Source organism: Cyanistes caeruleus, chromosome 7 (assembly GCF_971803275.1).
Source record: "Cyanistes caeruleus chromosome 7, bCyaCae1.hap1.1, whole genome shotgun sequence".
Classification (NCBI taxonomy): Eukaryota; Metazoa; Chordata; class Aves; order Passeriformes; family Paridae; genus Cyanistes; species Cyanistes caeruleus.
This window is the reverse complement of record NC_141707.1, coordinates 41,280,895-41,304,487: the sequence shown is the minus strand read 5'-3', so window position 1 is coordinate 41,304,487 and position 23,593 is coordinate 41,280,895. Positions and strand designations below refer to the sequence as shown.

The following is a 23,593-nucleotide window of genomic DNA, read 5'->3' as shown; positions in this document are numbered from 1 at the left end:
ATTGCAGCAAAATGCAGAATTTTAGACTATATACTGAAGTAGTTTCTTCAGAGTTCAGAGAGACTATGAATAAATAGATTTCTGGGTTCATGCTTTTTCTTATTGATAAAAATTCATATATGTTTTAGTACCTGACATTATCTTATTCTGTGTGGTGCTGATATGGTTTCATCTGTATTCTTGTCTATGCTTTTAAAATAAGGGTTCGCTTCTATTAGTAGATTAACTGGTTTCTGTGTTCTCATGCCTATAAAATTTATGCCAAGTTGTGTGAGTTGGGAAGTTTTATGTTGTGTGCTTAAGGTATATGCATGATTGCCTAGTGACAGCAGCGATGTACCAGAATCACATATTTCCTATGTACAGCAAATTTGGATATCTTGTCTTTCTCATTTGAATTAAGACTGTATGATTTAACAGTTTTCTATATTCTTAGGTTCCATAGCCACTAGATTGATCCCTAATAAAACCAGTGATGTCAGTTGCTGTGGTATGTGGCTTTAAGGGCCTGTGAGATCTTGTAGAAGATGCTTAATTGGACTGTTGATCTATACTACATGGCAGTAAGTAATTGTTAAAAGTGCAAGCTTTTCACAACTATCATCTGCCAGCTGTACTCTTCAGCCTACTTGACAATTCCTGGCGTTTCAGAAAGCAATCACTGTTTATCACAGAAGAAAATGACCTTTTGTTCTCAAGGGTCAAGGTTGTTGCATTAGAGCTTCTTTATTTCAGAGCCTGGAGGTCATATAGTCCTTGCTTTTATATTAATCGTGCCTCCTCTATCTCTTCAGCTTCAGTCATTTTGAGGTGTAATGTGGATGGCTTTATTGCAAAAGGACCAACGCTTCATAATTGAAAGAAGCATTTTTGATAGTGTGTGATATTCTTCATCTTTTTATTAGAATGTGGTAATGCACGAATGAGATTGAGACCACTTCATATGGCATGTGCCTGGATGTTTGTATCCTGTAGCCACATATCTTTAAAACTGAGAGAAATGGAAGATAAAGTAAGGCCATGTGTTTTATGCCTTTAGCTTTCAAAGGTTCTTAATGACATAGGTGCTTGTTAACTTAGCAGTGGAGCACATATGAAGACAGTTTTTGGTAATTTTTGTGCTTTCAGTTACTTACCTAGTTCATTATGTCCCGTATCTTGATGGTATTCTTCCTGGGTTGTATAGAGACCATTTGATACAACTGGCTCCAGGGATGCTTAAGTCCATATTCTGACATGTAATTATTTTTCTCCTCTATTTTTTCAGTGGTCTTTTGGTGGTCTTGTGGGTTTTTTTGATGTTGTGATGGTGGTTGTAACTATAAAATGACAAAATGGCTTACTTTCCCCAGACAAAATAAATTACAAATTACTTCCATTTATTCTGTGAGAGTTGTGTGCAATTTTTGTATACTAGAGTAAGTAATTATTTGCCCATTCCTTTTAATGGAGTTAGGGTTTTGCAGTGTTAATTTAGAAAAAAAGAACAAGCAAACATCCATGCCCGCACAAGCAAACACCATGTAATGTGTGACCTGTGCACCTCCTCCCCCCTTCTTCTGCGGGAAAAAAAAAAAAAAAAGCCAACCCTACCAAACAAGTCACCAGACAATTATTCCCCATTTTGTATTAGATTTTGGTACGACTTCGGAGCTTACCAACAATAATACTAACTTGATAGTACCTTATGGTAACCATGTGTTACTTGTATTAATTAAATTGGAGGGAAAAAAAAAAATCTGTAAAATAAGAACAGTAGAAAAAATGTATTCTAATTTCAATAGTTATGGGGTGATTTCAAAACATAGGCTTAATACTTTTGGAGCTAGGGGCATAAAAGTCTTTTATCTGTGAAGTATTAGACAGCATATAACCTGAAAAACCAAAATAAGATATTAGTATAACGAGAGAAAAATGTCTTTTAAAATACTTTCATAATTTTTAAATTTTTTTGCTCACCTCTGAGTAGTAGAATAATTCCTTTCTGTATTCATCTCTTTTTCAGTGAAGTGTTTTATGTACCTGTTATGTATAGTGCATACATTTACATACTGTCACTGAACTTGCTGGATTGTTCTACTTATTTTCATTATGGTCTTGCTTGTTCAAGCAAGGAAAATACACTTGTATTCATGTAAGGATGCTAAATTCTGTCCTCTTTAGTCATTAGATTAACAGAGAGGGTATTTTCCTAAAATGTGGTGTTCTGTTAAATTCTGGTATTAAGGGGTGTGCAAATAGAACTATGAAAGTAAAGTATAGAAAGTGACAGCCAGTTTTTATTAAATGTTTCTGCAGTTTTACAAAGGAAGTAAAACTCCTTTGTTTCTATAGTACCCGTTGATTTTTCTTTCAAGGCTAAGTTAACAATGCTGATGGAAGCTATGCAATTAGAACCTACATTTAGCAGTAAGCAGAGAAAAAAAATTTGTAAAATAAAGTGTTGTATGTACAGTGTTAAAATATTTTGCAGTATTGCTGTACTTGAAGCAGAGAAACGAGGACATGATATCTGAAAGGTCGAAAAATGAGAGAAAGAACAAATGATGCAAAAAGAAAATGACACTGAGGTCTTGTTTTAATACAAATGTATTCCAGGTTGACGGCTGATTTCATTAGCAAATCTCATTGTTATGCAATGTCTGTTCTTCTGCAGCAAAATGAGTATTGTATTCTCAGAGGGTCTGTGTATGTATACTTCGATGATAGATAAAGAATATATTTATTGTTCCAAGCTTTTAAAACTTCTGAAATATCTTTATCGTTTCAAAATGATTTGTTTTCCGTTTTCCAGTGTGGTAAATTAATGGTTTTTTTGGTGTAAAATAGCAGTTTAACCCTCCTTCTATGTGCGTTTCTCTGCCACATTTTCTACCTATGTGATCTTTTCTCCAAAATCTCGTTTGACCAAATAGCAGTTCATACTGAATTTATCCCTCCCATACATATATGTAAAGAAAATGAAGAATATTGATTTCTGTAATGCTTTTTCAAATGGATGATAATAATGTATGCAGAACATGGAAATAAACCTCATCTTGGTGTCAAATCTCATAAAACTCAAATGACTACATTTTATTAGATTATACTGAAAAATATTAGCAAAACTTTATGGTAAGATATATCAACTCTGTTATGAAATGGCATGTTTTGGTACATAGGACAATGCAAGCTCCTGATATGGTTTAGTTTGTTTGGTTTCCAAGTTTCTAGTTGAAACCATTTAGTAATACTAAGACATTTTGATAATCAAAATACTGAGAGTGAAAGGAGCATACAAGAAAGCTTTGATACAAGAAAATTAAAATGTACTGAAATTATTTAATTCAGTGTTTTTTCTATGCTCTTTGAATATTTATTCCATGTATATATTCTTTGTGGGCTTGAAATCCAGAGGCAAATGTTTGAAATGCTACTAAATAAGTGATAGTTTGGGATTTTTAGTAGTTCTGGGATTAGTTTTTGAAAATGAGCTTGCATGAAGAATGATTTTGGGCACTGAAGTAATGTAAATAATAAGCTGGTTTTCTGGGTTTTTGTGTGACTTCTTATGTGCACTGAAACAATTCTGTACTGACTAGGGTTTTGGTAGAGATGTATTTAAAAAGAGTAGAATATGGCTCTTTCTGAGTGGTGGTTCACTGGTAGCTACTGTGTTCCTTTCAAGTCCATGGTACTGTTTAAGAAACAAATTGACAGGTGCCATGTTCATGCATTTTGGAAACAATTCAGTAAGAACCAAAGGGCCTTTGAAACAAAAGCTAAATCATGAGCAGTATGACCCATAAATGTGACCAGGATGTGTAGGAGGTAGGACGAAGGGAAGATTGTTACCTCACTTCCCACTGAGGGAGGACACCTCTTTCCCTTTGCTTTGGTAGGGCTATAACCAACGTAAGGATGCAGATTCCTTGCTGTCAGCTGATGGGTTTTAAAGATTGGTTGACATAGTTGTTCTTGGTGGTGAGAAACTATTTGAAGTAAGGTAGTCTGTCTCTTGTGCATCTTTGTTTTCAGTTTGGAGACCAAACTTTAGACCAATCCAGTGAGTACTAGTGGTACTCATTGTAACAGGAGAACTCAAGAGTGGGCTCTGTACAGTAGCATTTGTAGGGAAAAAGTGGTACTGAGGCTTGTAAATGTTGTCAGAGTCTGAATTTATGGGGGTGCAAGTAGGACTTGGTTTGGTGTGCCGTTCCATGAAGGTCTCTGAGGAGTAAATGGAGGTTGAGACTTCTGTTGGCAGGCTGAATGAGGGGAGGCAAGTTGGTTGTTGGGCCTATCCTTCGTAGACTCTCCCCTCTTCCTGCCAATCTTTTGTACTTTAGTTGGAGGTCACTTCTATTAATTTGTTAGGTTTTTCTTGAATAAAAAGATGATTTAGAATTGCTGTCATTCCTTAAGTAATGAATTACCCTTTTGTCTCTTCCTTATTGGTCCATGCAGTTAGTGTCAGTGGATTCCAGCTGAAATTGCTAGAAGGAAAAGACAGACCAATACTGCATCTGAAACTTCTATAAATAAGCATGTTGATTTAATAAACTGCAGGAGGTTTATGCTCTTCAGCACCATTGATGGAGGTTGTGTTCACAGATGATGCTGGATTCAGGTATTGGGCCTGTATTCATAAATGTTTGCTATTTTGAGCAAGTATTTCTGCTATGAAGTAATGTGATTTTTGCAACAGTTTTGAAGTTGGACCACGTTATGATGCAAAATGTAAATCTCTGTTAGCATTCACCACAGGTTCTGTAAGGATTGTGTGTTGTTCTCAAGTGTGTGTAAGCAACATTCATGGCTTAACTTCTTTTATATTGCTTTATATTAACTTCTTTTATATTGCTTTAACACGGGGTAAACGGTTCTAAATCAATGTGTGGAGTAGAGCTACCTGAATGAATATAGATAGTTCTAGATAGACTGAAATCTAGTAGATAAAGTTTTCAGGATTTTGTAACTTCTTTATGACCATAAGATTTAGTTCCCATGGGCAGTGTTTGAAATCTCAGTGGAGGAATACTTGAATACTTTACTTACTGTTATCATATGTATTGTTTTGTAAAGTTTTAAATTTTTTTATTGAGTTTGCCTAGTCATACCTATAGCTAGAGTTGTATTTAGTACCCATATTTATACTTAGAATTTGCTATCACAGAAAGTGATACTGTTAAAAAAAGTAAATCTTTCACAAAGACAATAACTACCCGGATTGGGCTCCACAGGTTGAGGCCATGCCATTTCACGAGGGCAGGGGCTGATGCGTATTTGAAATACAGCTGAAGCAGTTGATTTATTGTGTCATATTAGATCAGATTAGTTTTTTTAATGTAGTTTTTTTAACGAAGCTGAGGTGTTTTGGTAGCCTTTAGTAAAACTTCTGTCTTAGAACAACAGCTGCTGAATCTTTGTTTCTCTCTTGCTGACTAACATGAAGGTAGTGGGATGTAGTTCAGCATATTTAGCTTCTCTGGTGACTACAGTGGGAGAGACCAGATCTTTGCTTTTAATGTTTCACGGTTGCTTGTCTGATTGAGTCTGGGGTTCAGAAAATAAGTATGGACCTTCTGTTTTGCTACTTCCAGTGGCATGTTTTTGTTTCTCTCTCCTTCATTTCTCTGTCAATGCTAAACGGCTGTTCCACAGTAAGTATTCTTCACATTATGAACAGCAATATGGATTGAAACAATTTTAGAAAAATTATTGTTTATGAGCTATTATTTTGACATGTAGAACTATTCTGTGTTATTCTCCCGGAGTCATACAAGAATCAAATTCATCATGGCTGTATTTTAGCATGCAAATTTCTGATACTAGCAGACTGATGGTTCAGATCATGGTCTTCTAAATCTTGCACTGAAAGCTTGTTTGCAGTGATACCAGTACCAAACTTACCCTGATTAAATACAACATATATTGCTTTTTAAAAGTATTTTAAGACTACTGTGAGGTGTGCTGCTGACACTCCTTATTTTCACAAAGGCTTTTCTCGTTTGATGGTTTGAAATTTTACTGTTTGTCTTCAGAAACACTGCACATGGTTTAACAAAACTGCTTTTTTGAAAGACAAGAAACAAGATACTGTGTGAATGAAATGCTGAAGTTTTGGTGTAGTTTCACTTAAGGCAATAGAGTTAATATGCAAGTGTTTGATGAGGAAATTGTAGCTGTACTATTTACATTTGTAGCAAGCACAGCCTGCAAAATTCTTCTTAGTGTGTTGTTTTGATTGCAGAGATCCCTCTTAATATATCTTAGGTTGTTCGGGAGATTTTGAGGGCAGAATCACTCCTTCATTGGCAGAGGCTGCATTTTTTGCTGTCAGAGTTTTCTGATACAGATGCACCCCTTCATATTTCATGATCTTTCCAGTAATTCTTTATTTTTTTCCCATAGGTTTCCTTTGTTTCTTTCCTGATTGTGAAAAATGGCTGCAATGTATTTCTAACATTGTTATTAGAAACTTTTGGTGTGTGTTGTTTCTTGATTTTTTTGTTTAGACACGTTATTTTGATGTATTCCCTTGGTTGTTGTCTTTGATGCTGCTGCATTTTGGAGGGAGGAAGTACTCATTGATTGATTCTCTGCCCCCCCAGCCCCCAGTGCCTTTGAATCTTTCTCCAGATATACTGATGATTTTTCTGTGATTACATGTTGTGATTCAGGCCATTGTGCTGTTATTTTAAGTCACTGTAACAGTTTTACTTGTATCAACAGATTGTCTAATAAATTATCCCTAGCAGAAATTTTGTATTCTGTTTTTGGACCAAATACTTTATTCTAGTTTCTTAGGAAAACAGAGCTTTTTGTTCTGTTAGTCAGAGTTTTTATTTTGGGGGAGTGTTATTGTTTATTTGTTGGGGGTTAATTTTTCTTATCACCTTTTAATTTTCATAGTAACCTAGGACCCTCTTCAGTTCCACCATGAAACTGGAGCTTGTGGAAATTAATTTTTGAAATTATTATAGGTAGGGAACAGCCTATAATCTCTTCTCACGGAATCATTGCCGTGCATTTAGTCCATATGAGATTATTTCTTTTTGTGAAGAAAAATTTTTTAGCAGTTTCAAGAAAAGGCATTTGAATTTTTTTCTGTTAAAATTGTGTTAATTAATAAATTCTTATGATTTCTGCATATTATTAGTAGATTTCTTTAATTGGGCCCTTTTTTGGAGGTTGATGCTTAAATTCACATGCAGTGATTAGAGTTGATTTTCCTCAGTTTCAGATTTTTCCAGGGTTGTTACAGGGTATAGTTTCATAGCACTTTTACATACCAAAACAACTTGGGCAGCAGTGTGTTCTGGAGAGTGTGTGTGTGTACGCACGCCTAGGCATCATTTATATGAAAATAAAGATATTTTCCTTGGACTTGGCATAAACAAGAAAACTATGCAGCCCGGCACTGATGCTTACATAACAGTCTGGGAAAAATTTCCTTCATGGTTCAGTTGGTTTTATGTTTTTCTGCTACCTTTTCCTCTCATGTAATGAAAGTACATAGATAAAGCTGCATACTTCACCTGCGCTGGTTTTGGTCTGTGAGCAGCTGTGTTACTGGTGATCCAAGTGCTCCACCTGCCTTTCAGTTTGTTTACCAGGAAATCAAGATGTGTAAACTGCAGGAAGCACTGTTTGACCCTCTCCGACAGTATCTCATTACAATAATTGCTAATCTCTGAATAAGACAGCCATGTTTTGTGTGTAACACAGAGGGAGCTTGTGGTAGATTTTAGATGCTTCCTTAAATACAGCTTTGTCAACGCTTGCTTGGGTTTCATTTTCAGGATAGCTTTTGTCAGTAGGCATCTGGAGACCTTTGAGCTCAGCAAACTCGGACATGTTAGCATGTGTGCTTTCTTCCTTGACTGAAAAAGAAAGCAAACAACAAAAACATCCAGGACCCAACCCTCGGCTTGTTTTGGAATGCTGTCACTGCTCTGTAGCGACAGGATGATGGCTACTTCCTGATAAAACCCCTCTCCACAGTAAGCTGTTTGTGTTTTTTATCTATTCTCCTGTAATGCTAAGTGTTCAGTGCTTTTCTTCTGTTCTTTCTTCCCCCTACTTCCTCACCGCCCCCCCCCCCCCACCCCCTGCACCTACTCCCCCAGCCTTCCCTGGGTTAATAGTTTGAAATGTTTATAGATTGAAGAAGAATAAAAAAAGAATTTATAGAGTAGCAATTTTTTTAAAAAAAAAATTCTAAGGTAACTACTGCTTCTTGTAATGCTTCTCTGTCAGTAGTGATGAGCAAAAAACCTGATTTTCATGAGATTAAAAAACCACAAACCATTGAAGTCTATTTAGGTTTTAGCCAGTTATGTATTAACTTTATGAAAAATTCTGATGAGCACATGCAGTGACAAAGAATGTGTGTTTCTTGCAAATTCTGAAGTATTGGTATTTTCATATTTTTATCACTTCCAGAACTGTTTTCTGACTAACAGACTTAGTCTTTACATAAAACAAAACAGCCTGTTTGTCAGCTTTTCTTACAGGATTGTGTAAGTGCTGTTTCTGTGTTTATTAGAGTTGATATGTTATTTTTACTTCAAGTAATTTCTCGGCTCTTGCTGCTGAGGACCAGGTGAGTGTGAGCTATCACTTGGTGTGCAGTTGTGGTCTTATTTTTCTCAAGAGTATCAGTTTTAACAGATTTCATATTGTGTAAAACAATGGTTACAGAGTGGTTTTGGTCTTACTTCGCTTGTTAAATGGGTCTACAATGATTTTATTTTTCTTAAGGTTGGTCTTCTGTTGTGCTAGTATAAATGGCATAGCTTTTGCAGTACTGCTGTACAGACCATGATAAATGTTTACTGGCATTCTGTAGTATATAATACCAATTAATATTCTTAGTTATTTTGTAGAGGTTTAGAAAAATGCTAAATTAAATTTTGCAGTTCTGATATAAATTAATAATGAAATAATATTGTGCTTGTGCTACCAAAGACATTTTTTTTTTCTTTTGTAAACTTGAGTATGAAAAACCTGGTAGTGAATTCCTAACCAAAATCATTGTTGCACTTCAAAAGTCCACTTTTTCTTTTATCATATTTTACATGGAAATAAAAGGATGTACAATTTCATTTAGTAACAGGATATATCCAGTATGTTAACAGAAACGGGAACCAAAATGAAACATGGAGAAGTATGATTCAGTTAAAAGAAAGAATTTTTTTTAATTTTTTTTTTTAGTAGATGCAGCTGTTATTAAAAAACTTACAAATTAGTGTATATGAGATATCTGTTTCCTTCACTCCATGAGAAAAATAAGTAGGTGAGGAACAGTGTTCCTTCAGGTTGAGGTAGAAAGAGGTTTTTGGACATGCTTGACCTATTAGTTCACATGAGTTGTTAGCTATAGAGAAAAGGGTGTGGACAATGGGGTGGCTAGAACATGTAGATACAGGTCTATTTTGAGGAGAACAAGGCATGAAAAATGCCATGGGGAAAAAGGAAGAGGGATTCAATGTGTATTACTTTTTTAAAGGGTTCTGTTCTTGCAAGGTCGTGAAGACCTAGTATTTGGAAGGCACTGATATGAACTGTTCTTTCCCCAAAATACTTGTGCTGTATTCTGAGGATTGCTGAGGAGTGAGTGCCATTCTTTCTGAAACTATGACCTTTTCATCTTGAGAACACTGACTGAAAGATAAGTTTCACAGGACAGCATAGGTTTCATACACATGCTGCCTCCTTTACAATCCCTTTAATACTGGTATTTAATTTGGAAGCCCAGTGACCTGGAGTCCTAATGACTCTTACAAAACAAGATTCCATTGTTTGTTTTTTTAAAAAAAAAAACTGAATTGCTGCTGTTAATAAATAAACTTTATATAATATGATATTCCATATAAGTTACAGTAGTGCTTAGTATTGACTCTATGAAATATCCTAGTTTGAGGACCAGCAAAACATATGTAGTCTTCCAGCAGACTTCTTGCTGTCCAGCTGTCTTCTTCTACCCCTGCTCAGTTCTTTCCAATGTCCCACAATCTGGGTATTTTGAAAAGGTTTCCCTTGCTATTTGCTAATCTTTTTATATATTCTACCTCTGAAGAGACTGTTAAAGCTTGGTGCCTCACAGCTGACCTTGTTGGCTCAAGCGTCAGCTTAATTTGCAGAACCTGATTCCTGCAGAACAGGTAGAACAGCCCTGATGGGAGCTGCAGGAGCTGCCTTGCCTGGGGGAAGGGAAGTGTGGGAGGCAGCAGTGGCCAAGGGATAATACAGCTGTTTTTGCTGTGCAGGGAAGGGCAGATGCTAACCCTGGGCCCAGCCATAGGCCCCCATGGAGCTCTTGAATTGAGTGGTGGGTGGCAGGAGTTGGGACTGCTTTAGGCTTCTTGCTCCCACACTGCAAGACAGCCCCAGCTTTACCTGTCAGATATGACCGTCACTGACTGCCTTTGCAGAGTGCCTTTAAATTTCGAAAGAATGGTTTATTGCAATGTGTATCACTGTTAACCTTTAAAGCTTTGCAAGAAAACAACACCTGGTACAGCAAAAGAGGGCACCTGTGTTTTAACTCTGTTTTAACCAATGTTCATTAGTCAGGTAGGAAAATATAATGTTTAGCATGTGGCTTTGTTAGATCTTGATATCTAGATACAGTACTTTTGTTTTGAAGATGGAAGTATGGATGGCTTATTATCTTCCTTCTTTCCTGTCTGTGGAAAAAAAAATACAATCTGGCAGGGTTTTTTTTTGTGTCTAAGCACTTAATTCACGCTTGTAAATAACATCAAGATGTCAGATTTGCATCTGCTTGATTTGTAAAAATAATGTGTATGGAGTCAGCTAGAATAGTCTTCTGATGCACTAATACCTGCTGTGGCTTCTCTTGAGGCTTAGTTTTATTTCTTTGTATCTTAAGACCCCCATTATTTTCCCTTCTAGTTATTCTGTTTACCTAAACTTTAGTGAACTCTATGGTTGGTTTGGAGGGTGGGGGTGGGGTTTGTTTTGCTTAAATGTCTCAGGTTTTAAAAAAATCATACCTTTCAAAGTGGAAGAAACAATGAGCAAATAACATAAGGAAGGTATTTTGGAAAAGGGGGTGGGTGCCAGTGATGAAGCTGACTCAGAACAGTGGCTGTTGTGGCATGTAACGCTTCCTTCAAGAGCTGGTTCTGGGTTTCCAAAGAACCATAGGAGTGCACCTGCAGGAAAATGCGGAAACCATTTATCTGTGTCTCAGCCTATTAGTGGGAACTATTACATTCCTGCTAGATGACAGTGCAAGGTGCTTTTAGGAATTCAAAACTGAGGAATTGGGTTTCCTCAATGATAAGTTTTTCAGTCAAGGTGCCAAAACCAAGTCAGTGATGTGAGAAGATGATAGACTTCTTCACTCTCTCATGGGCTAAAACTAGTTTTCGCTGGCAGTGGAGAACCTAATGTACCATTTAGATGGTTGGATTTTTCTCTTTTTGTTTAAATGTAAAATGATATTAACGGTAGAATAACGAGACTTAAGTTTGGTGCTACTCTAAAACAAAATTGGGACCCATTGCAAAGCCTGAGGCTGATACAGGAACACATTAAAAAGATTGTTTCTCTTGAAGCTTTTCTGGAACTCTGACTTGCTGCACATAATTTCTCACCAGTTTTTAGCAGAATTTGAAGGAATAGAATAATAACTTAAATTGTTAGGATGAAAAACTCTAACCAAACAAAAAATGCCAAAAAAGTCTCCAGACCATTTGTTAGGAAGGACTTTGGCTACCATCCTTGCCCCTTCTTACTTGTTACAGTATATATGGTCTGTAAGTTAAGGACTGCAGGGTAAATGAACCCTTTTCTCAGCATCTTTTTTCTTACAGGGCAGTGTCCATGGACTAGTTCTAAGCTCCTTGCTCTGACACACATGGCGTTTATACACCCAAATAGGCATTGGATTTGTAGCTATTTCATCCCCAAATTACTTTTCCTTTAGATTACATTTTTAAAGATGAACTGAAGTTTTCTCTGTGCAGTCATTCCCTTGTGAATTTTTTGCCAGCAGCAGCTTTTGCCATGAGAGGTTCAGCAGGGCACTCCCCCTCTGTAGGTGTTTTCGCTAGCTCTGCTGGTGTCTGTAATTGGAGCTAAGCCATGATCTTGAGCTTGATACCAAGTCTGGCTTTTGAAACATGGGAAGAGGTGTACAATACAATGGCTAAACAGGAGCTAAGTTTTTGAGTGGCTGAATATCACCAGAATAGCAGAAAACTTGCCTCTGACAGATTGAAATTCAGGTTTTAGAAAAGCACAGGGAAAAAAAAGCATTGACTTCAGCTGTCCCAGTTGTTTTTACTGATTTTTGAACTACTGTTGCATAGGATTTCTAGTGTGGGTTCCTGTTCTTAGGGTGGTTCAGAGCCACCCTAATCAAGAGGTTTTGCTCTGTATTTAAAAAATGTTGTATTGATTATCATTATGCAAAGATTGAATAATACTTGATTATTATAGAGGTAGTTGTATATAGTTATATATACATATATATATAGAGTATATATATATATGTATATATATACATATATATAGAGTATATAGCCCTCACAAATAGAAGTAATAATATGAAATACTAAGTCTTACTTTTGTAGAACAAGATGTAGTAGTACTAGAATTCAGTGCAAATGAACCCCAAGTTATTGAATTCTCATAACCAGAATATTAAAAACCAAAATATATGTGGGGAATGGAAGAGTGGCCTTTTACACTGAAACTGGAAACATGTCCTTAAGATGAACTGTTAGGCATGAAAAACTGATACCCATCCCAAGACAGTATAAAATACTGCAGTGATCTGTTTGTTTGTTGGTCTGGGGTGTTTTTAGGAACAGAAAGGTTTGTAAAACCTCAGTTCTGAGATGGTAAATCCTTTGTTTTGGTTTGATGACAAAATCTGGTAAATGTGCCTCTTTGGGGCATTTACCACACTGATGCCAGATAATCTTTGCATTTCAATGTTCTTCAGATGCTATTATTTTAGCCTCTGCAGTTATGACAAGAGTCCAGACTTTGCATCAATTTTATGTGGTACCACTATTTATTTGCTGTTTAGAATCCGCTTAGAAGCGTTGGAATACAAATATGTAGTCCTGTCATATCCACTCCATGAGCGAGGTGTCCATAAGTCTTAATGCCTGCACAGAGTTGCACTGTACCTTTGCCACCCTGATACTGATATCTACATCATGACTGCTCTTCTTCTTGAGCTGGATGAATTGCACAGTTTTTCTTTTGGTAAAAGTAACTTACAGGATAGTTCCTTTCTTGTCATCTGAAATTTGCTGTGCTGCAAGACGTGGCTTGGGAAGCTGCTTTTGTAGGGTGAGCATTCCTGACTGAAAAGTATGTACGTCTGTGTAAGAAGCTGTCCCCACCCATCTACTTCTGTGTTTTGAGGATGATGGTGTCAACTTTTCCTTTCCTAACCTGTCATGGAAGTTAAAATAAGTGAAGGGATGTGTGATCTTAATAAAAGTGGTAACTGCTGAACGTGGACATATAAAGGTGATAACCTCATACAGAATAACAGATAATGCAGATAGATTTTATTATAGGAGAGTTGGTTTAGATTAGATCTTAGGAAGAAATTAAGGGTGGTAAGGCATTGGCACAGGTTGGCCAGAGCAATTGTGGTCTCCCCATTGCTGGCACTGTTAAAGGCCAGGTTGGGTGGGTCTGTGGGCAGCCTCATCCAGTGGAAGGTGTCCCTGCCTGTGGTGATGGTGCGTGTGTGTGTAATGAAATGAGATTTCCATGCCCCTTCCAACCCAAGTCATTCTATGATTCCGTTTATATGTTTGTTTAAGCCAGATTCTTTAGTGGTGTTATTCTGTGTTTGAAATATTTAAGGAAGCTTGGGTCGCGTAAACATTTAGTGCCTCTCTGTGATGCTGTGTTGCCTCATGGGTGCTTAGTATGGCCATACACTTTTTGTGGAACAGATTGGATACATTAGATTTCTTGCCCAGCATTATACAGCTTTCAGAAATATATTCTGAGGGTTGTCCGGAGGTGAGGCTTATGGAGGATTGTAGTTTAACCTGACCTGTGTGCCCCTTGTCCCTCCATGGAATGTAAAGTAAGTGAATTATAATGCCTGCTGTCATCTGTAACTATTCTTCCTTTACCATAATCATGATCTTCAAATGTGTGAATGCAGAAATATTCAAAGTGATGCTTATTTCTAATGGAAAGCAACCCAGTTACTTGTAAAATAGGAGAAAATAAGTTTTAGAGTTGCAACTTACTTTGCATGCATCATTGAATGATGAGTTTATCCTATGGGATAGAATCAAATTAGATTCATTGTTTAAAATGTTATTTTATCCTAAGACTATTTAAAGTGGCCACTACATATTACTAGAGAGTAGAATGGCAACTGATTCCGTTCTGTTTCTTTTTTTGCCAGGCCAGTCATGATTCAGTTATACCGACCTTAAGAGTTGGATCTGCTTTGAAGTGGCTTTTAATAAGTCACCTTATGTGGGTAAAGACTGTTAAAACAGATATTTATGGAATTGTGGTATATATGTGATTTTATAAATGTTTTCACTGATGTGGATTCAGATGCAATAAACAATGAGTGGTCGTATCACTGATTGAATGTGGGTGATGTGAGTCAGGGGAAGGCTATAAAAGCCCATTTAGAGCATAAGGCAGGAGGGCACAGCCTGCCTCACACGGTATAACTGGCAGTAATGTTTTAAATGTTTCGGTGCATAGAAGTGTCTGTGTGATACCTCTTTGAAACATAAGCCAATCTCACTGCTGATTTGAAAAAAAAGGTTTTATTGTGGTGGTTGATTCAGTAAAAGAAGTTTTGTTGTGGTGGCTTTTATTCCTAGAGAATTTTATATAAAGTACTTAGAGTAAATTATTAAAAATAACATGACTGCAGTGACATTCTGCAAAATGTGCATTATATAGCAGTTAACTTGGCTTTTATGGCTTGTACAATACTTGCAACAGTGGATCTCATTAATTATATTTTTTTTAAAATTTACTTTTATTTGAGTTTTAAAACCTCAATGTGTAAAACATCATAGCAGTAGTAAGACTGTGTGTTGGAAGTTCTGTGACCAGGCCTTGTTGCCAGAGCAGGGAGCATCACTGAAAGCCTCGAGTGTCCATAGTCTGTCAGTAAGGAATTGCACCCATTCCTGTGGGTACTTTACTTCCTTCTCACCTGAAGTTTGTTCAGCGTGCTTGCTTGTTTTGTAGGTTTTTTTGTCACACCACTGGTTTTAAACCCACTCCTCCCTGGTTGTGTGGCCCTTGTGGAAGGTGTGGAACACACAGGTACTGCTTGGCCTGCTGAGTCACCTCTGAGCTAGCACATGTGCTCTGCATTTACCTTCTGAGCATGACTTTTTTGGACACTGCATTTTGCATTTGTGATGTGCTGGACTATGTGTTCTGAGAGATTCTGATGTGGTTCACTTCATCAGCTGCAAGACTTCTGGCATCAGAGCACTCATTGACACAAGAACTAGCGGCAGACTGACAGTATCATGGTACAATTAAATACCTTGCTGTAAGGCTAGAGAACACGATATTGTGGGACTCTCCTATAGTTTGGGGTCATAAATTTGTTACAAATTTCACCTGGTCATCGTGAAAGACTGAAGCACATTTTTTCTCACTTCTTTTTCACTGTGTTAGTGGTAATAATTGAAATAATGAAGCAGTAGATGGAGTGTAGAAGTTAAACTGGAATTTGGAGATGAGTTAGTGTTCAGATGTCTTCGAAACACACTTCATAGTATTCAGACATCCCAGCTTACATTGGTAGGATACTATATCCATGATACTATCCTGTGAAGGGAATTACTCATTTATGCCTGTTTAAGAATAAGAGAGGGGGTTTTCTTCTGCATTAGGGTACACGAGGGTGAAGATTTTGAGCTTAGAATAGGTAGGTGATTGACTGTAAAGAAATTTCAACTTGATATATTTGAAAATTATTTGATTGTTGTTTCCTTTAGTAAACCTTGATTTTCTTAAGTGTTTCTATTTTTATTAAATGTTAGTAATTTTCTTCCCCAAAAAGACAACCTTTTTCTTGTGTAAAGCTTCACATACTTCCCTTCTTTGTTCCTTTTTACTGAGAGATTGCTTTCTGTTTTCATTGGGTTCAGTTGTATTAATGATTATTATTCACCATGGGAAAATCTGGGAAAGTAGCTGGAATTTTGGACAAAGCATTGAGAGGAACTGACATAAACCACTACACCTGGAAAATTTTAAAAAGTAGGTTTTTTCCTAGTTTTACTTAATGATTTTTCTCTTTTACAAATATGAGAGATTAAAAACAGTCATGAAAGTTCGTAACTCTTGACTGACAAAATAACTGCAGTGGAACAAATGTCTCTCTTATACTTGAGGTTAAAAAGAATATGGATCTGCTGTAACTGGTATGGACTTTTTAGCCACAGAACGCATTAGGTCTGCAATGTAATTGTTGCTGATCCTGTCTAATGACTGTTTTGGGGATTATCTCCTTTGGAGTTAGCCATCTGCTGTGGTTAGAGTAATTAAACATAATTAAGGGTTAACTCAGTATGAAATCAAAAGTATGTATGTCTCTAGGAGAAGAATGTAAATTTCTTCCATTCAGAATAATTCAGAAATACCAATATTCCAGTTCTTTGTTGAAGACATTAAACAAGCAGCTAAATTAAAGTTTGAAACACCACCCTCTCTAAAACACTTCCCAGTCCCCTGCAAACTGAAATAAAAGGAGCAGGGTGGGGGTGAGAAAGAGAGGGGAGCCTTAAAAGGGCAGCTTATTACTGTTCTCCCAGTTCCTATTTGATCAAACAGATGGCTTATGTTGGTTAAAAGCTTGCAAGTATAGCTATATTTACTTTCCTGTATTAAAAAAGTATTGATTTGCCAAGGATGTCTTCTTATTTATGACTCAAACATGGATTGCTTGTAGGTGGTTCTTAACTATACTTATTTATAAAATACTTCAGATGCTCACATCTGAGAAACTCCAGGTCTGTCAGCCTGACCTCAGTGCCCAGGAAGGTTATGGAACAGATCATCTTGGTTGCAGTCACACGGCACATGCAGGATAACCAGGGGAGCAGGCCCAGCCAGCAGAGGTTTAGGAAAGGCAGGTTGGATCTGACCAGCCTGATCTCCTCTTATGACCAGGTGACCTGCCTAGTGAATTAGGGGAGGGCTGTGGATGTGTCTGCCTGGACTTCAGCAAAGCCTTTGATACCGTCTCCCACAACATTCTCTTGGAGAAACGGACAGCCCATGCCTTGGACAGGTGCACTTTTTGCAGGGTTAAGTACTGGCTATATGACCAGGCCCAGAGAGTGGTGGTGAATGGAATTGCTTCCACCTGGGGTTAGTCACCAGTGGTATCCCCAGGACTCAGCACTGGGGTCAGTCCCGCTCAATATCTTTAGTAGTGATTGGGATGAGAGGATTGAGAGCACCCTCAGTAAATTTGTGGATGATGTCAAGTTGGGTGGGATTGTTGATCTGCGTGCAGGTAGGAAGGTTAGGAAGGCTGTGCAGGGGGATCTGGACAAGCTGGATTGATGGGCCAAGGGCTAACTGAGGTTCAGTAAGGTGAAGTGCCGGGTCCTGCATTTGGATCACAGCTCCCCTGCAGTGCTCCAGGCTGGGGGCAGAGTGGTTGGTAAACTGGAAAAGGCCCTTGGGTGTGCTGCTGAAAGTGGCTGTACATGTGCCCAGGTGGGCAAGATGGCCATGGGCACCTGGCTTGCATTGGCCCCAGCAGGACCAGGGCAATGACATCTAGTTGGCACTGCTGAGGCAGCTTGGGTGCTGTGCCCAGTTCTGGGTCTGTCATGAAGACACTGAAGTGCTGGAGCAAGGCCAGAGACTGAAACAGAGCTGGAGAAGGGGCTGGAGCACCAGGAGCAGCTGAGGGAGGGCTTGGCCTGGAGAAAAGGAAGGCTCCTGGGAGCCTTCTCCCTCTCTACAACTAACTCCCTGACAGGAGAGTGGAACCACCAGGTGGGGGTTGGGCTCTGCTCCCAGGGGACAGGGACAGGACAAGAGGAAATGACCTCAGGCTGTGCAAGGGGAGGGTCGGGTTGGACACCAGAGGAATTTCTTCATGGAAGGGATGTTCAGGCACTGGAAGGGGCATCTCAAGGAGATGGTGGAGTCCCCATCCCTGGAGGTGTTCCAGGCACTACTGGACCTCAGGCACTCAGCTGCCCTGGTCTGAGTGACAAGGTGGGGATCGGGCGCCGGTCAGACTCGATGATCTTGAAGGTCTTTTCCATCCATTTAGGTTTGATTCTGTGATTATATGGTAAAGACTTCTTTTAGTGTTTTATTATTACACACAGCATTACAGTTTTTTTTTAGAAATTTGAGAGTTCTGGATGTTTTTGTGAGGGAACATAAAATACAAAATTTCAATCCTGGGTTTTGAAGGGAGTGTTTTAAAATTTAGAGGTATCTTTCCTTTTACAAGGAATTCCTGTAATAATAGCGTTTTGATCTGTTTCTAATTTCCCTTATGCTCTCTGTAAATGTAGTGACTTCACTGTAGCCATAATTAAAACAATACCAAAATACAACAAATTTTTATTTGTACAAGAAATGCTTGTTGGCCTCAATAAGTTCAGTCATTCATAGCGACTAAAAAAATGTACTTTGTCATAATAGTTTGTGTCTGTAGATGTCTGTATACTAAACATAGTAAATATTTTTACTGTGTGTTAGCAAATGCTTTGGACTTAAATCTGTAGATTAAAACTGAAACTGCAGTCCCTTATGAACCAGCTTTTTATTAACTATTATCCTTCAGAATAGTTATAAAAGTTAATGGACATATATAAGTAATAAACAATATATGTAGTATTTTCCAGTGACCTAGCTCCACTGGTTAGCACATTAGATTGATTTTAGCACATTAGATTGATTATAGTCATAGATTGCTAAAAATGAATGAAGCATTGCTTGACTGTGGATGAAAAATGTTTAACTGGAGAAAAGTATGTATTTAGGAGTCATGAATGAAAAAATTAAAATGTTTAATATTTTTCTTTCATAAATTATCTGAAGGAAGTAGTTTTGTTATTTCTCCTGTTGTTCTGAAGGAGAAGGACATACCCCTAATATTCAGTATAGTAGTGGATACCTTTTTTGGCATGATATCAGTGTGACTGTTTTTTCTGTGTTTACAGAAAAAAACCAGGATTTTTTCTGCATGTATGAAAATGATTCATGATAAATTGGCCTGTAAAGAATAAAAGCAGTGAAATCTTTAGGTGCTGTTGAGGGTGGAGTGGCTGTTTACTATTGGTACAAAGGGTAGGCAGTTCTGCATGACAGACTGTACCTCCCGTGTTAGCAATTTTCACTTTGCTGAAGTAGTATGCTTCTGCTAGCTTGCAAAGCCTGGAGACTTTCCCCATGCATAGAAATTGCATAGTATAAATATATAATAGTATAAAAACTATTAGTGACAAAAAATGAACAATTCAGTTAAAATGGGTGCGGTGTATCTTCACAATATTTTGTGTTTTGTGTTTGTATTTGCTGTGGCTTTTTAAGTTTAAATTTACTGGCTGAGACAAACCAAGGATCTACTTTCTGGGGAACCAGATGACAGGTTTTATGCTGTCTTTCCAAGTGTGCATTTGGGAAGTCACTGTTAAATACAACTTTGGATCAGAAGTAATGTTTAACATATCAGTTTTCTAACTTGTTTTAAAAAGAATTTTAAAAAGTGTGTCTTGTGTACTTGGCATTCTGCTTTACAAGTACTGGGAATGAGATTTTATAACAGTTGTTTGATTTCAGTTCAGTACTTATCCCCCTCAGATTTCAGGTGTAAATCTGAGAAAGGGTGTTGCCTCTGTCCATGAAAGAGACTCTGTGACAGGAATAGGTTTCTTGGAAGTTTCCCAGTTAAGAGTTCAGTGTGCTTAGTCTCATGGCGTTTTTAATAGTACAGGGACTCTGAAACTTTTTCCCTACCTTACTTGTACTGTGATCCTGACTCACCATCAACTGGCAGATTGAGTTAGACAGTCTGTTGATGCTGCTACCACTGTGCAAAGACATAATTGGCTTGGCTGCGCTTCTTAAGTGTTTGAGAAACTACTTCACAGAATCACAGAGTATGCTGAATTGGAGGGGACCCACAAAGATCATTGAGTCCTACTCCTGGCTCTGCACAAGACCATCCCCAAGAGGCATACCGTGCGCCTGAGAGTATTGTCCAAAAAACTTTTTCTGGTGTTTTTAATAGTAATAGAATACACATACTTGTTAAGTGAAGTAGGTCTGGTGAGTTTTGATTTAGACAATTCATGACACAGATAAAAATGTCTTATTTTGTATGAAAAACTCACCAGGAAACACCACCACCACCACAAACACCTAAGAATTTACAGGTGTTCTTGCATTTATGCTATCTCATCATAGTTGCTGGGTCTTTCCTTAAATTAAGAGTCTAGATGTGGACATTTTGGTATGCACTACTGGTTCTTTCAAGTTGTCTGTCAGGGAGCAGCAAAGAGCAGGGCTACTCTGCAAGGAGTGATAATCTGGCAGCTGAGGATTCCACAGGCAGGGCTTTTCCCAACGCTGGCACAGTCCCATGCAGTCTGAGCAGTGCTGGTCACAGGGTTAGACAGAATAGAATCTGTCAGACCCGGTGTCCATCCGGTTGTCCGATCAGAAGTAGCAGAAGATGGCAGCTGATGAAATACTAGAGGAAAGCTAGAAGATGGGATGTAGCCAAGAGGCAGGGTACAGTCAGGCTGCAAGAGTGATGGGCTGACTCTGGCAAGGGCTGAGGGTTCCAGCCTGAGCTGAAGTGGAGCTCCAGAGCACAGGGCATGGCAACGGCATTCGAGTTGAAATGTGGTGTAACTGAGCAGCAGTACCAAACTCCCATAGTGCTGCAGCTCTGCTGAGTTCCCTGACAGATGGGTGCTGTTAATGGGATGTACCTCTCATGTGAAGGTCTCGCAGGAACCTCTTGAGAATTTAGTACAGATCCTGATGCTCAGCACAGACAGTCCCCATAGTCCCTTGTGATTTCCTTTGCTGCCATAGAAGACAGACATTTATCATCTCTCTTCCAGATATGGAGTCTGGAGAGCGGTTAACGTCATCATCAGTCTCCTCTACTGCAGCTGCCTCCACTCCAGCGTCTTCGACACCATCGGTAACTTCAGAAGTATCGAAAGGTGGCCTTTCTGCTGGAGCTGCGACACTGAGCTCCACAATCAACACATGTGGTAAAAATGATTCAAATCTATATTGCAATGTAATTTTAGTGTTTGTTGGCACTTGTAATTATTATTACAAGTCAAATGTAATAAGGTTGCACAGATGTATCCAAGAAAAATGTTTGAGGTTTTTTGGTTTTGCCAAGTGACATTCATTTGCTGTGAATACATTTTACATAGTACTTACTGAAGGAATTAATTAATTAAATTAAATTATTAATTTAATTAATAAATTAATTAAAGAAGAAATTAATTGAAAATTGCCTATTTAAAATGTAGAAAAAAAATTAAGTTTGCAAGGCTCCCTTGAAAGTGGGATCAAATAAAGGGTTCGTCTAGCAAACACTATGCCACTTTCAGATTAAGTTGTAATAATCAGCTTCTTGAGTACATATCATATTCTCAGCATTTAAGCCCAGCCCATACTGTAGTTTTACATGTGGAGGAGTGGTTTCCTGTAGTGGAGCTTGAAATGGAAAAGATAAATATCACAATGCCACAGTGTTGGATAATCTTGACTAGAGTGAAATATCTTTACCTTGAATCAGAAATACATATGGAAGATTTTTCCATGCAAGAATCTCATTTTTGTGGTTAAAACTCCAATTTCAGCTGAATGATGCATACGTCACCCACAGAACAGAATGGTAAACTCTTCCCTGCTGTTTCTCACTTCAGTTTTGGAAAACATATTTTTTTGGAGAACATTGTTTCTGTTAGCCCAATTCTTACATGGTACGAACGGTAAATAGGAAGTTTTTTCAGCTTAAATTCATGGTAATCCCCTGTTTTCAGAAAAAACTGTTCTTGCAGCAGAGCGAGCAAAAGTATATTCTCCAAACTGATACAGCTTGATAATAAGTAATGAGTAGATGCCAAGTTGCTAAATCCATGCTGCATTTGTTCATTTGCATCTGTCCCAAGAAGCTGAAGCCAGAATGTCTGCAGACCTAGGGTTATATCTCAACTATTTATTTTAATTTCTCTAAAGCCAGAAAATTCTTAACTCTCCTGGAATAAACAACAAAGTTTTTCATTTTTTAGTACCCCACTAAAATTCATTTCAAAAAGAATTTTTTGTCTATAATCGTTAGCCCATGCCACTTGAAATGGTTTTCTGTGGTGGTTCCTAGAATGCAGCAGGAGTTAATTTCCTTATGGCTATGAGTATACAGTCCTAACCTGAAGATTCCTGTAACTCATTTACCTTCTTCTTGCTGCTTTTGCCGTGTACATATTACATCATGTAATTCTGTATTTCCTGTTAACCTTCTGTGCATTTATAGGATATGTATTTGGTCTGCCAAAATACAGTAAGACTGAAGCAGATGAATAATTTAATAAAGATACTAAACTGTCAGTTTTGTTCTTAATTAGAAAACACAGGTAGTTCTTCACTAAAGGCCTTTTAAAAGTTCTGTTCTCTCTTTTATTAAAAAAAAAGTTTAATTTCTGTCTGATAGCTAAGAGCTAAAAAGGTTGATAGTAATTACCAGCATTCATTTTTTTTTCGATATTTTGATTTTTTTTTATTGTCTGGCTGCATCTGATGTTTAAGTACATATGTAATTTTTCAAGGACCCTTTTTCATCCCAAAACCACGCTGGAATGTAGTTTACCATCAATAATGTCCCGTCAGTTTCATTTATTAGTATGTTTTTCTGCTGACACACTGCACTGTGGTTAGTGTTGTATCCACTCTGAAAAGGTTGCATGGAAGTGTTTATGCTGCCAGCCAGCTGAAGATCGTTTTTCCCTAAATGATCTATGACATGTCCTGAATTTACAAGATACTCTGTAGCCAAGATAGACTATACACTTAGCCAGTTCTAAGCTGAGGCATTCTTCACTCCTGTGATATTTTAAAAAACCCAACAAAGTCTGTTAAACAGATAATTGAATTATCTTCAAATTTAAAAATGCATTTTTCTAGTATCTAATAAAAAAAGTTTTTAAGAATGAGCAATTATTCTTACTAAGAGAAGGTAATGCATCTTAATGCATGAGATTAGAGAGGTTCTTTTTAGCCCAATTCATCTGTTTTCTTTGCAGCAATCTCTTAGTCTATTAAGTAGTCTCTGCAATAAACTTGATTGCATACTCTCTCAGGTGCCTGTGATACGTGGTGAGCTAGGACTGGTAGTCTTTAAGCTTTGCCAGGGACATAAAAATACAAGTAAATTATTTTTGGCATATTCCCAGGTCAAAAAGACAAAGCACCTGTGTGAAACAGTTGTGGAATATATCACATACTGTTAGTTTAATTGGTTAATTTGCACTAGTTCCTGAATAATTAAAACATTCTAATCAAGTAAGCAGATACTTTATTTGCTTTCTTCTTATTCACCCAT

General features: G+C 37.7%; 1 protein-coding gene across 42 annotated transcripts in view; it reads left to right on the top strand.

The window, feature by feature from the left end:
* Positions 1 to 23,593, top strand: part of BAZ2B (bromodomain adjacent to zinc finger domain 2B) — a 120,360-nt gene that overhangs the window by 40,680 nt on the left and 56,087 nt on the right. For all 42 annotated transcript variants that reach the window (XM_086896494.1, XM_086896482.1, XM_086896464.1 and 39 more), the window contains one exon: positions 21,096 to 21,251. In XM_086896494.1, the coding sequence (XP_086752620.1) occupies positions 21,096 to 21,251 (156 nt within the window). The remainder of the gene's footprint in view (positions 1 to 21,095; positions 21,252 to 23,593) is intronic.